The sequence below is a fragment of the Schistocerca serialis genome, chromosome 8, assembly GCF_023864345.2.
Source record: "Schistocerca serialis cubense isolate TAMUIC-IGC-003099 chromosome 8, iqSchSeri2.2, whole genome shotgun sequence".
NCBI lineage: Eukaryota > Metazoa > Arthropoda > Insecta > Orthoptera > Acrididae > Schistocerca > Schistocerca serialis.
The window spans coordinates 199441726-199457384 of record NC_064645.1 but is presented as its reverse complement, the minus strand read 5'-3'; the positions used below and the strand labels follow the sequence as shown (position 1 = coordinate 199457384).

General features: G+C 42.3%; 1 protein-coding gene across 3 annotated transcripts in view; it reads right to left on the bottom strand.

Annotated features, from left to right (window-relative positions):
* Positions 1-15659, bottom strand: part of LOC126416219 (protein Spindly-like) — a 122482-nt gene that overhangs the window by 51347 nt on the left and 55476 nt on the right. For all 3 annotated transcript variants that reach the window (XM_050083816.1, XM_050083815.1, XM_050083817.1), the window contains exons 5-7: positions 984-1193; positions 757-858; positions 545-657 (exon numbers count right to left, since the gene is read on the bottom strand). In XM_050083816.1, coding sequence (XP_049939773.1) covers positions 545-657; positions 757-858; positions 984-1193 — 425 coding nt within the window. The remainder of the gene's footprint in view (positions 1-544; positions 658-756; positions 859-983; positions 1194-15659) is intronic.

Sequence of the window (15659 nt, the reverse complement as noted above, 5' to 3'; positions counted from 1 at the left end):
CTGGGACTAGGGCCAGCAAATCTGCCAATTCTGTTTTACAAAGATTGGTCCACTTACCAGTTAGTGCCACTTTCTCTGTACTGTATAGGCTATGCTACAAATTACAAACGGTATCCACTCTAATGCTGTCAGTTTACACTTCATCTATACCCCATAAACCATCTTACTATATGTAGCAGAGGGTGTTTCCAGTAGCACCATAATTTCCCCTATTTTCCATTTCAATCAATCAGAAATGGTACATGCAACGAATGATTGTTGGTGAGTTTCTATGCTATCTCTGATTTTACAATCATGGTCGTTTTACAAGATGTGCGAAGGACAAACCAGTACACTGCCAGACTTCTTGGAGCATATCTTTCGGAATTTTTAGAGTAAACCTCTTAAATAATAATACACGGAACAACATACTGAAATGATAAGACAGATCAGTGACATTTAACACAGGACTCAATTGCAAGCTATTAAGTGGAAGACACTGAATTATTCCAGTAGTGTTAAAGGTAAAGAAAAATAATCAAGAATTACGGAAATCTATCTTTACCTCTCTTTCTCCACTAAGCGATCAAATGTCTTCACCGACTCATAATTATTGCCAAGAACAATGGGTAGAGCAGCTTTTTCTTCTACCCATGCCCTTTGTGCGGTTTCTAGATCCTAGAAACATTAACATACTTATCACTTCTTAAATTCTCTGAGCACTTATTTTTCTTTTACATGCTATCTTAGTTAAAAATGGAAAGAGAAAAGCCTTACCTTTAAACGTTCTTTGTATGCTGTGAGTTGTAACTGCAGTTCCTTGGTTGATACTTGTTCTTTGGTTTGGGCCAAGTCTTCACACAGTCTGGCTTTTTCTTTCTACAAGCAGGAAAATTTTGTTGCATGTACCTTTAATTAACTTAATTACTACAGTTAAGTTCAATGATAGAGCAATCTATTGTGACAGATCAGGAAATATGGCAATAAGTTGCCTAAGTACTGACCAGAAGCTTCCTAAAGGTTAAGAATGTCTGTAAATGGCGTTTTTGCAAAGCCAAAAGCTGCACCTTCTGCTTCTTGATTTGATTTTCCAACTGCTGTCGACCATCTTCCACTTCAGCAAATAGTGAATTTCCTTTTGATGAATGAGTGTTCACTTTTGCTTTGAGTGTTTCGAGTTCAACTTTCATTAAAGCATTTTGTTCTTGAAGAGCCTGCAGATAGAAAATATATGTAAATGTGACATTGTATACACTACTTTTGAATGAAATGCCACTTAGTAGATACATAATGATACATTAACTAAAAGTAGTTCCATCATAATTACATTGTTACTGTCGTGTATATATATATATATATATATATATATATATATATATATATATATATATATATATATATATATATAGAATAGAGGGAAACATTCCACGTGGGAAAAATATATCTAAAAAGAAAGATGATGAAACTTACCAAACAAAAGCGCTGGCAGGTCGATAGACACACAAACAAACACAAACATACACACAAAATTCTAGCTTTCGCAACCAATGGTTGCCTCGTCAGGAAAGAGGGAAGGAGAAGGAAAGACAAAAGGATATGGGTTTTAAGGGAGAGGGTAAGGAGTCATTCCAATCCCGGGAGCGGAAAGACTTACCTGTCCTTTTTTCCCCCTAAGGTAAGTCTTTCCGCTCCCGGGATTGGAATGACTCCTTACCCTCTCCCTTAAAACCCATATCCTTTTGTCTTTCCTTCTCCTTCCCTCTTTCCTGACGAGGCAACCATTGGTTGCGAAAGCTAGAATTTTGTGTGTATGTTTGTGTTTGTTTGTGTGTCTATCGACCTGCCAGCGCTTTTGTTTGGTAAGTTTCATCATCTTTCTTTTTAGATATATATATATATATATATATATATATATATATATATGGTTATAATAAAGGGAAACATTCCACGTAGGAAAAATATATCTAAAAACAAAGATGATGTGACTTACCAAATGAAAGTGCTGGCAGGTCGATAGACACACAAACACAAACATACCCACAAAATTCAAGCTTTCGCAACAAACGGTTGCTTCATCAAGAAAGAGGGAAGGAGAGGGAAAGACGAAAGGATGTGGGTTTTAAGGGAGAGGGTAAGGAGTCATTCCAATCCCGGGAGCCTTTACAAATGTCTGCTTGTGTCTGTGTATGTGCGGATGGGTATGTGTGTGTATGCGAGTGTATACCTGTCCTTTTATCCCCCTAAGGTAAGTCTTTCGGCTCCCGGGATTGGAATGACTCCTTACCCTCTCCCTTAAAACCCACATCCTTTTCCCTCTCCTTCCCTCTTTCCTGATGAAGCAGCCATCGGTTGCGAAAGCTAGAATTTTGTGTGTATGTTTGTGTTTGTTTGTGTGTCAGACTCTGCACTATAGTAATGCCAACTAAGTGCGTAAAAATGTACTTAGAAATAGATGATAAAGAATGCCTCCATCAAAGACTGCCCTGACTTAGTCATAAGTTAATTGATAGGTGTGGATAGGTTTGACTTATTTTAATGCTCCAGCCATGAACATATTAAAGGCCCAGTGGACTAGGTAATGCATAATTCTTTTAAAATTTGACTTCATGTTCTTGCTAGAAGAGACTTTATTCAAGATGAGGACACAATCAGCACTTGCAAAGCTATCTCTCATAAAACTCACGATTGTGAATTTTTTTCCAGTAAGCCTTATTTAAGGAACTTGTGTTGCAATGATTCTAAGGTGATTAATTCTTTTATTGTTGGGGATGGATTCAAAAATTACTAACTGCAGCCATATTCTGTTGAAACTATCACTTACACACTTACAAACAAAACAGTTCCAAGCATGTGACCGATTCTTTAAAAAGTCTCAGGTCACGAAGATAGAAACGGCTTCAGTGTAGCACAAATTTTGGCAAACAGTCAACGCAGACTTGAGCTGCATCAGTAGACAGAATTACTCCAAAGCACCTTGTTTGGAGAATTCAATAAATCAATTATGTATTTTTGTTAAATTGCAGGCTGAGAAGCAGTACCAGCAACTTTGGAACGAACAGTAAGTTGTACAAATAATATACCATTCATTACTTGTTAAGCTGCAGTTTTGATAATCCAGTGAGTACTTTATTTTTCATCACTAAGTAAACCATTTGCACCTAACATAAGATGTGATTGCTGGTAAACGTAATTAGGATACACAAGTCAACTGTTCACGAAATAAACGAATAATCATCATCAACGTCTCTGGATAGTGAGAGAGAGGAAGTTATCTTGCATGGCACAAGAAGTGAACCTGCGAGATAAAACAGCTATTTGGTTCAGCATAATAGAAGAGTTCTCTAATGATCAGCCCAAAAAGCGGAAGGAGGTGGGACACAGTAAGCCACACAGAAAACAGCGTGACCACATGGTATTTACATGTGTGAGATAATGAAGATGGTTCATAAAAAAAAAAGACAGCCACCATCACAGCCTACAAGCTCCCCCAGATTTAACGTGACCATGAAGAATAGCACAATAAAAAAGACTAAACGAATTTTGTCATTTCAAATGTGCTTTACTCTCAATTGAACAGTACACAGTACCACAAGGCAGAAACAAGGACCTGTGACATCTTAAAGTACCTCAAAATAGTCTCCTAATGAATACACCACACAGTGCCAACATTCTGGAAGACGCCAAATACCTGTGGCGGCACCATGAATGAATCATTTTACGTCATGTGTCACTACTAAGGTAATGTCTTCATGTATTCGAAAGCATCTTCAGTTTTGGTATGAGGTTGTAATCGCAAGGTGATAAGTCTGGCGAATATAGTGGATGCTCTAGTACTTTCTATCTTCATCTGAAAACACGTTGCCCTGTGGCTTCTCATGTTGACCTGAAAAATTAATGTATCATGTAGACCTTCAGCATGTTTCTCCCGAATAGCTCGTTGTGATTTGACAGTAGTATAGTGCATTAGTTTGTCTGTGTGGGATGAAATGGCACAAACCCACTCCTCTAATGTGAAACAATGATGACCATTAACTTGACAGGAGAGGGAATGCAATTAAATTTCTGCCTGCAAGGTGAATCTGGATGACGCCATTCTCTCTCTCTCTCTCTCTCTCTCTCTCTCTCTGTCTGTCTGTCTGTCTCCTCCTCTCTCCTAATATGCTAGATGCACATGACAAGTTTTGTAACAGTCCATTTTTCTACCTCAGTTAGTACACAAGACAATCTCTTTACACGTGTGTAGCATGTCGTGTAAAATCCTGTAGATTGCTGCCTTCTCAACACTAGCATGGCATTGTAATTACTGCAGCATCCATCTTCTGTTGTTTTCCAAGTGTTGGACAATCTGGTACAAGCACAGACCGCATGCACAGAGGCCACACGGATAGGTGCATGTTGGCCATTGCATCACTGCCACACCTGAGTGCACTTACCCACCGAGCAACTGTTCGGTATGGTAGAGCAGTGTGTCGTCCTGCTTCCAAATGCTCTTCGTGTCATTGTCATGCTTTCCTTCTGTGGTTACCTGCAATCTTTTTGTAAGAGCACTGTTGAAGTCAGATAACATCCATCCTAAATGGCTGCTCAACTCCCACTTTTTGTCTCTCTTCACACTTCATTCTCCTCATAAGCGTTGCCATCTAGCATAACCAGTGTGTATACATGGACAAGGAAAAAAAATTCCTTGATTATTCCCGGATAAAAACACACTTTCTCCAGGGTGAAAATACACTTTCAAATGACAGTATTCTTTTCCTCGGAACTGTAAAACTTATCAATCCTTTGAATAGCTATCTATACAAGGGTGAGGTACTTGAGGGCAATATTATGGAAATGGAAGAGGGTGTGTGAAGAAAAATGTATGAGACAGGCGAAATACCCTCAAACTTCAAGAAGAATATAATAATTCCAATCCCAAAGAAAGCAGGTGTTGACAGACGTGAAAATTACCGAACTATCAGTTTAAACACTCACGGCTGCAAAATAATAACACGAATTCTTCACAGACAAATGGAAAAACTGGTAGAAGCCAACCTCGGGGAAGATCAGTTTGGATTCCGTAGAACTATTGGAACACGTAAGGCAATACTGACCCTACGACTTATCTTAGAAGCTAGATTAAAGAAAGGTAAACCTAAGTTTCTAGCATTTGTAGACTTAGAGAAAGCTTTTGACAATGTTGACTGGAATACTATCTTTCAAATTCTGAAGGTGGCAGGGATAAAATACAGAGAGCGAAAAGCTATTTACAATTTGTACAGAAAGCAGATGGGAGTTGAGGGACATGAAAGGGAAGCAGTGGTTGGGAAGGGAGTGGGACAGGGTTGTAGTCTCTCCCCGATGTTATTCAATCTGTATATTGAGCAAGCAGTAAAGGAAACAAAAGAAAAATTCGGAGTAGGTATTAAAATCCATGGAGAAGAAATAAAAGCTTTGAGGTTTGCTGATGAAATTGTAATTCTGTCAGAGACAGCAAAGGACTTGGAAGAGCAGTTGAACGGAATGGATAGTGTCTTGAAAGGAGGATATAAGATGAACATCAACAAAAGCAAAACGAGGATAATGGAATGTAGTCGAATTAAGCAGGGTGATGCTGAGGGAATTAGATTAGGAAATGAGACACTTGAAGTAGTAAAGGAGTTTTGCTATTTGGGGAGCAAAATAACTGATGATGGTCGAAGTAGAGAGGATATAAAATGTAGGCTGGCAATGGCAAGGAAACCGTTTCTGAAGAAGATAAATTTGTTAACATCGAGTATAGGTTTAAGTGTCAGGAAGTTGTTTCTGAGGGTATTTATGTGGAGTGTAGTTGTGTATGGAAGTGAAACATGGATGATACATAGTTTAGACAAGAAGAGAATAGAAGCTTTCGAAATGTGGTGCTACAAAAGAATGCTGAAGATTAGATGGGTAGATCACATAACTAATGAGGAGGTATTGAATAGAATTGGGGAGAAGAGGAGTTTGTGGCACAACTTGACAAGAAGGGATCGGTTGGTAGGACATGTTCTGAGGCATCAAGGGATCACCAATTTAGTATTGGAGGGCAGCGTGGAGGGTGAAAATCGTAGAAGGAGACCAAGAGATGAATACACTAAGCAGATTCAGAAGGATGTAGGCTGCAGTACGTACTGGGAGATGAAGCAGCTTGCACAGGATAGAGTAGCATGGAGAGCTGCATCAAACCAGTCTCAGGACTGAAGACCACAACAACACCACCAACAACATAAATGTCTGATCTTCTGAGCTCAAAATTTTTCTAAATGGTCATCCTGAAAGAGTTGATTTTTTAAATGAGAGGCAAATGCTCTGTGATTTAAGAAATTCATTGGACATTCTCACACATAGTTCAGCTTGCATTAAAGGAATTTTACTTTGAAAGTAACACTTTTCAAACAACCTTTCGCAATATTTTCCTGTGACCTGTTAGAAATAGGTTCGCTTCAGCAGTTGCCAGAGAGAGCCAGGTAACACGCATCACCGCACTTGCACAGCTACGATGCTGCAGGAAGCCCGTATGCTCATATGAGTAAAACATTAAAAGATCTTACATTACGTCATAAAAGAAACAAGACATCAGAGGATACTCCAAGAGAATCGGAATTTCGTGATCCATACTAAAAGGCGTAATTCGGCTTCTGTGCACATTCGTATGTAAGTTTTCTTTGAGTACAGTAATGTTTTATCTCATGTTTGATTCTTTATTTACACTAGGCTGCTTTACAGTCTCACTGAGGCCGAAATCTAATCTTACCTCTCTGGTCAGGGTGCCATTGCCATTCATCTTGTAATGAAAAAGGTAGATTCCTCCTTAGTACCTACCCGCACTCTTGTTCTCACCTTTGATAGAGTGGTGCGTCATTCCATGCTCAAGCAGGCTGTGAAATTATCACTGTCCAGCCGTACATTCCGAACCTGATGCATGGCTACCAGTGTCATTGTTTTAACTACTGTAGAATCTCTTGCCGACACCCAGCCAAATTTGTCACCTGTGGCAGGGATGGGCCATACGTGCCACAAAATGGATATGTCCACTTGAAATGCACCGAACAATTGAAACTAGCCAATCGTGTGGAATTAAACACTTCGATTCAGTGGAGAAGATTAGTAAAAGCCAAATTTCTTCGGCAAACCAGCAAAAATAATTTCATTTTTCTGCAAGGCGATTAACGCTTGACTGTCAGAAAGGTGGAAATAAAATAACATTTGAAACTAATAACACATATTAGCTTTCCGTAATTATGTGAATGTATTTTAATCCACTTCACAGCTCCGGGCCACAGAAATCCGTTTTGTTTTCATGTGACGTGAGAGCAATCAGCCCAGGATCTATGATATATCCAAACGGGGGCAATACTAGATAGTGGTGCCGCACCATCCCCAACCCCTGGTGCTTTTGACGTAGGACGCCAGAAATTAAAAAATCTATTTTTCACAAATATGTTCATTTTGTAGCACACATCTTTCTGTAGAGTCTGATACATAAAACGTGTGTTCGAGGAAATGTACAAAATGTTATTTGATACCAAGTGTGCGAAAGTGCAGTGCCACGCCTCTTCTCAAACCATTCTTCTATTGCACGTCACTGTATTTCGCTCTGTGGAATTCAAACATGTAATATTTTGTAATGGATGCCATCAAACTATATTCAGAACAGTGGAAATTAAAATATCCTGTGGTGCCTCTCCTGCTCCCACTCGGCCGGTTTGACATCCTGCCCCTCTTAAAAACTCGCAGTTAATACAAGTAGCAAAAATGGGGGGAGGCAGCTGCCCAATAAGTTGAAGGAAGTCTGCCCTGGTGACAGCAAAATGATGGAGAGACATATATAGTACAGAGGGATAAAGTCAGGTGGGGAAGGAAAAGGTGAACTACCATAGCTTGAAGATTGGTAGTAAGAGAGATGGGTTGACTATGAATGTCATCCCATATGAGCAGCATGATGCCCCCATGAGAGGAAATGCCAACCTCAGGGGGAAGGCCAAAATTAATCTGTAAGAAATGTGAAAGCTCAAAGCGATCATGAGGGCGCAATTTCGTTTCCTGAAGGCAGAGTACAAGGGCATGCTGTGACACAAGAAGCTGCCGAATGACAGCTGGGGAAGAGGAGCTACTACAGGGCACAGAAGCAGGAGGACCCTGCTCCATTGGATCCACAAAAGCATCGGCTTGCTTGTGTGGTCGGTCCGTGGAGTCCGACAAAAAACAGTTGTTGATGCGCAGCAGTGACACGGAGGCTGGCCGGGCGAAGGTATCAAGTGCAGACACCATCAGAGAATCTTCAAGGTGTCAAAGGAGAAGACAGACTGCCTTTGGAGGACTTCTTCAAGCCTTTCCAGTTAGATGAAGACTATGGTGTTGTTTGGCTGGAGGGACAGGGAAGTCTTCACAGGAGTACTACTCCTGTCCTTTCCTGCCTACTGGTTGTGTAGCTGGTGACTTCGCCCCTTGAGGCAAGAGTTTGATGGCTTTTTGCACAGCTGGACAGGGGGATGGTGATGCTACCTTGACACTGGGCTATTTCATGACCTCAGAGCTGAATTGCAGGTTGCATGGCCATGTACTTCATGGAGCGAGGGGCATCAACAACAGAACAATAGGTACCAGATGGGAGAACACAGGGTTTGCAACTAGCCAATAACTTGCGAGCAACTGGATAAGGCACCTTTTCCTTTACTCGGATCTCTTCTACAGCCTGCTCATCAAGATACACTGGACAATCCAGAGAGGAGGTGGCATGGTCGTCATTGCAGTTGATACAGCGGGGAGAAGGTGGTGGACAATCGCCTTCATGCGCCTCCCTACCACAGGTGCAAATTTGGCTGGGTGTCGACAAGACATTCTAGAGTAGTTAAAACGATGACACTGGTAACAGCGCATCAGGTTCAGAATGTACGGCCAGACAGTGATAATTTCATAGACTGCTTTGAGCATGGACAGAAGCACCACTCTATCAAAGGTGAGAACAAGAGTGCGGGTAGGCACTAAGGAGGAATCTACCTTTTTCATTACAAGATGAATGGCAATGGCACCCTGACCAGAGAGGTAAGATTAGATTTCGGCCTCAGTGACACCGTAAAGCAGCCTAGTGTAAATAACACCACGGGAAGAATTCAAAGTTCAGTGGGCCTCGACACAAACAGGGTAACTGTGGAGAAACGAGGCAGCAAGCAGTAGTTGCGTATGAGAATCAGAAATGGTCTCCAAAAGAAAGCGCCATTCCGCAAACGAGAGCAAGATTTCACAGGGCCAGCAATTGCATCTACACCTTTCTGAATAATAAACTGATTTATCATGGTGAAGGACTGACCATCTTCAGTACATGAGACCACGAGGAACCGTGGTGCAGTGGGGAGGGTCTTTGAATCATTTGCCTCATTGCGTTTACACCTTGTATTAGTGGTGTGGGAAGATGATTGACTCATCGTGAGGAAATCCCCCATGATTGCCAGCATCTCTGACTGCATGCTCCTTCCAACTGGGGGCCCCTTTCACAAGAGGGTGCACCTGTCTTAGGTGATTGTTCAAACCTCAGGTCACTCCTCCCAAACACCTCATGGAGGGACCAATTGGCAGTTTGGGAAGGATACAGCTCAGGCAATCACCCTTCTCTGGGCCTGGCCTATACCAGAGGATGTGTGTGAGCCCTAGCTGTTGACTCAGGGCTGGGAATTGTGTGTTACCCAGTCACCTGTTATGCATTAGATGCATGTGCTGTTCTTCAGGACTGCACAGGGAGGAAGAAGAAAAAAGAGGAATGAGAGGAGAAAGGGGGAAAACAACAACAAAAACAACAACAACAACAACAACAACAAAGGTGAGACTATTCGCATGTCACCGACATAATGCAGAACATTCCCAAGAATACCCCAGACATGTTCCCCAAGGGAGGGGAAAAAGAATAGTAAGACGATAGACATGCAGCATGGAAAGGAAAAAATGCTGCAAAGGCTGGGGCCTCGTGGTAGACAAGAACGAACTAGCCAAAGAGTGGCGAGCCCCCTGGGGGGGACGACATTGAGAATGTTCATTACCTGCATCTGAGAGAAGCTCTGTAACGCAAAGAATGAAACTTCTCCACATTTTCAATATTTGGAGGAGACATTAACAACCCTGAATATTTTAGCAAACTTGACCTAGTACTGCAGTGTACAAAATAGGAATTTCAAAATAGCTGTGGTAGGATGTTTCCTTATCAGCAAATGGATGGGGAGTTTTGAGCAATAATATATGAGAATAGACCAGTTTTCTACCGAATGATGTGGATTTTGCTGCCACTACGAAAGTGTGGTAGAAATGTGATATATATGGGCCCAACTAATTGATGGAACTAGTGTCGAATGAAAATAATAAGGACTATTTGATGTCATGGCTGGTTGGTTGGTTTAAGAGGGGGGAAGGGACCAATCTACGAGGTCATCCGTCCCTTGTTCCTAATAAAACAATGCCACAGGTATGAGAATAAAACAGACAAAACATATAACACAAAAAGGAAAGAAAGGAAAAACCACAAGAACTAAGGAAAGGCAATGAACCCTAAAAGGTACAAAAGAGGACAAGAAAAAAAACAGAGATACTAGAATCAGAAGAGATTATAACAAGAAAGCAGATTACAGTGGCTGGCCAACCATGAGGATAAAAAGGAGAAGGCAACCACTCTACAACACATTAAAACTTCCACCCTAAAAGCACTAGGGTGGAGGACACAGAGGGACAAAGGACATGCACTAAAACCTACACAGAAGTATAAAACCCACTGTCACAGATAAAACACGAAACTAAAGCTGCTGCTGAGGCATCGTCACCCAACACTGAATGTAGGGACCTGGGAAAGGTGAAAGTCCGCCGAAGAGCGGCTATAAGTGGGCAGCACAGCAAGAGGTGGACAACTGTCATTTGGGAGTGACAGCGACACAGAGGTGAGTCCTCATGATGGAGTAGGTAACCATGCGTTAGCTATGTATGGCCAATGCAGAGCCAGCACAGGACAACTGATTCCCTGTGAGAGAGGACCGCATGGAAGACTTCCACACATTTGTCTTCTCGTTAATTATACGCAACTTGTTGTGCGTACTGTTATGCCATTCTGTCTCCCAAAGCCTGAAAACCCTGTGGCATAAGACAGAACGCAGGTCAGCTTCAGAGATGCCCATCTCCAGAAGCGGTTTCCACGTCGCCTGTTTGGCCAGCCTGTCGCCAAGTTCATTGTCTGGGATTCCAATGTGTCCAGGGACCACACAAACACCACTGAATGACGGGACCATTCCAGGGCATAGATTGACTACTGGATGGACGCTACCAGCAGATGGCGAGGGTAGCACTGGTTGATAGCTTGTAGGCTGCTCAATGAGACAGCACACAGCAGAAATGACGCGCCAGGGCATGAGCGGATGTTCTCAAGAGCACGAGATATGGCCGCCAGCTCTGCAGTGAAACACTGCAGCCATTAGACAAGGAGTGCTGTTCAATATGTCCTCAATGAACATACGCAAAGCCTATGTCACCATCAGCCATAGAGCCGTCGGTGTAAACCATTTCAGAGCCCCGCAACACGTCAAGAATTGAGAGCAAGTGACAGCGGAGAGCCGCGCGGTTAATGGAGTCCTTAGGGCCACGTGAAAGGGCCAGATGAAGTTGGGGCCGAGGCGCACACCATGGAGGCGTACGTGAACGGACAGCACATATACGTGGTAAAGTGAAGGACTCCTTTCTGGAGAGAAGGGATCGCACGCAAACCGCAGTCGTTGGCCCCGACCTGGGCTGCCGATGCAAGAAATGGACTGTCGGTAGTCAAACCCCGCAGTGGTGCACAGGGCGAGTAAATGCAATGCTGAGGGCACCGCCAAACCATAAAACACACTATGATAGTAAATTTGGGATTCAACTGCAGCAGCGCAGAGCTGCAGCAGTGTAGAGCGATCTGCACCCCAATTGGTGTTGCTCAGGCAACGGACGGCACTGAGGTGTTGCCAGCACTTCTGGTTAAGCTGACAAAGATGAGGAAGCCAAGTCAATCGAGCATTACAAACCGGTCAAAAGAATCGATATCATGAAGGTAAAGTCCAGAAGTGCATGACACACGACTTTGTGGCTGAAAACTGGAGGCCGTAGGCTAGAGCCCATGACTGCACCTTGTGGATGGCTCCCTGTAGGTGATGCTCAGCAACACCAGTACTGGAGCAGCAGCAGAAGTCATCTGCAAATAGAGAAGGTGACACGGAGGAACCGACAGCGGCTGCTAGACTGTTAATGGCCACTAAAAATAGACACACACTCAATACAGAGCCTTGCGGGACTCCATTCTCTTGGATATGGATGCAACTATGGGAGGCACCAACTTGGACACAGAATTGATGTGATGAAAATGTAGATAACTAGCTGAGTAGGTTAAAGAATAACATTCACAGAAATAAGTCCAATTATCAACAGAAAATAAAATAACTTCACACTCAGAAGTTTCCTATAGAATACACCATGGCAGTGAAATTCAAATAGTCCATAGATGATACTAAAGACTCAGAAAGTGTAGACTTTGCTAGAAGGCAAGCGAGTTTTTATCAACAATCCAAAGCAGAAAAGAGAGAGAGAGGAGAGACACCACACACACACACACACACACACACACACACACACACACACACACACACACGGAATATAAACTGGCAACTCCAGTGACGATGAATGACGTAAATGTTGTGATTTCATGAAAATTTGGATATGCTGTCAATTAAACGTATTTACATCAAACTTCTTGCAATAAAAATTTACAATGTGCATGACCTAGTTTTTTTCTCAAAATCTCAACTATGAGACAACTTTTCTCTATCGAAGCAACCACTGAACCCTGAGAGGTAAGTATCATTACAGCTGTAACTTTCAAAGATTTATGACATTTTAATAAATATAATAATTCTTGTGTGTAATAGACAAAGCAGAAGCACGTAACAATATGGACAGACAGGTCTCTCTCTCTCTCTCTCTCTCTCTCTCTCTCTCTCTCTCTCCACATATATAAAGCATAAGGTAAGTATATGATACGAGATAAAATTCAGTAATACGTTCAGTATCTTACGTAGTACCAATTGGCAACATTTTTGTACAAAGAAAATGAATGGTGTTCCATACTAACTCGTGGGTGCTGAATTCAAAAATGAAATAATTTTTTGGACATCACATTTAGTTTTGTGACACGCCACCACTTGTCTATCAAAATCCTTGGAAATGCTGTATATTGATCATTCTTCTGTGGCTTAATTTAAATAATCTGCAGATTAAAAATAATCCAAATATGTACAGGGAACTGCCACACCTGACACACAGTTCAGATCTGGAAATGAAGGGGACTTGGAAGCACTGCTGATGAGTCATGCTTGAACATATAGAAACATGTTGTGCTTGTTGCCACTTGCACCTAGGCATTGAGAATTCTGATGATTGTTGAAGTAACTGCCCATTCCAAGTTTGCAGAGCTTTGCATTTTGGGTTAATCCAGATAAAGAAATGACTCATGCCTATGTAAATTGTGTATTTTCACCCATGTATGAACAATCAGATATATTGATACATCTCATAGGACCTGAAGATGGCGTTATGGATGTCTCAATACAGTAACTTCTCAAAACACACGTTTGTTTCGTGATTTTCCTTGGTAAATACTTGACTGGTCACTGTCCTGTAGCCACAGATAAACACAGGTATACCAGAGATGTTGAGTCACAGGCAGGCATAACAAAAATATTAATAAACAAGTCAGCTATCGGCCAGAAAGCCTTCTTCTGAAGTACAGAATACATACACACACACACACACACACACACACACACACACACACACACACACACACACACACACACACAAAAGTAAACGCAGCTCACTCACAAAAGACCAGCTGCTGCTCAGGCCAGACTGTTAGCAACTGTGAATGATGGGAGAAGCAATCTGAGTCATGGGGATAGCTGAGGCAAGGAGGAGTAGGGAGAGCAGAGTACAAGTTGGGGACGATAAAGTGCTGCTTGTGGGAGCAAACAGGGAAGAGGTGGAAAGAGGCTAGGGCTGACAAGTACAGTCAAAAAGTTAGGCAGGGGGCAGGGTGCATCCAGGAAAGGAGCGAAGTGAAAAGACTATGGGCAGGGTAGGGCAGACAAAGTTCAGTGACTAAGAGTTCCCACCTGTGCAATACAGAAAAGCTGGAATTGGTAGGAAGAATTCAGATGGCACAGGCTACAAAGCAGTCATTCAAATGAAGAATGTCATCCATCCCTACACAACTCCTAGTCTCATGGGTCATATTCCTGTAATAGATTTAGATGCAAGACCTGTCCCACTCATCCTCCCACCATCACCTACTCCAGTCCAGTCAGTCAGTTACAGTCATCACCTGTCCCATCAAAGGCACGGCTACATGTGAAATGAATCACGTGATTTACAAGCCAAATTGCAACTGCAGTGCTTTGTTCTATGTGGGCATGGCGACCAATAAGCTGTTAGTCTGCACGAAAGGTCACTGACAAACTGTAGCCAAGAAACAGCTGAACGACAGTTGCTAAGCACACTGCTCAACTATTACTTTGTTTTAATGACTTCTTCACACCTTTTGCCATCTGGATCCTTTCTATCAATATCAGCTTTTCTGAATTGTAATATATCCTATGTTCCCGTAAACCACCTGGCTTCAACCTTCATTAGTCATTGTTCTTCTGCCACCTATCCCCTTCCCTGTTCCCACTGCACAGCCTTGTACTCCACAAGCACATCCACAGTTTTTACTTCTCTCTTTTTTTGTCCCCCTCACGCTCCATCTAACCTGCAGATTGCATTTAGCTGCCCTACCTCCTCTCCATCTAATCCCTGTATGCTCCCACAAACAGCACTTTAATATCCTCCAACCATACCCTGCTCTTACCCCCCCCCCCCCCTCTCCACCCAAGCCTCCTACTTACGCCCCCACTATCCAGACTGCTTCTCCTGTCAAGGGCAGTTGCTCACAGCCTGGCTTCAGCTGCCAGAAACTGTGGTTATGTGTGTGAGAGTTACATTTGTGTGAGTGAGTCTGTGCACAGTTCGTCTATTTCAGAAGAAGGCCGTCTGGCTGAAAGCTTACACGTTCAGTAGCCCTTTTGTTGTGTGTGTCTGTAACTCAATTTCTCCGCTATATAGTGAGCAGTAATCCATTCTTCTCATAATACTGTCATCATTCCATCCTGGACTTTCCATCATTTTATTCTGTTTTTGCTCTGCTACTCTCAACTTCAATTCCAGTCTCGTCTATGAGTGACTGGTCACAAACCTCGGTGTCACTAACAGCCTTTACATATGACCAGAATATCTATGGGTTTTGTAAAATATCATTTGAAAATATTCTGCTACAGTAGTCACTGAAGGCTTCATTTACTACTGTCTTGATTGCCAGACACAATTTCATATAGCACCTCTCTGTCTATAGCCCTATGCTTTATTTTATACCTTTTATGCAGTAATCTCTGTTTCTTTATAAGTTTATTTACAGTGACTGTATACTATGGGACACCTGCCGCACTGTGATCTGTCCTACTGGGTGGATATCTGTCCAATGCATGACTGATTATTTTTTTAAACTTGAGCCATAGTGCCTCTACATGGTCCTGTCCTGAGCTAAAAGATTCAGATGCCTCACTGAGGTACAACATTACTGTTTCTCTGTC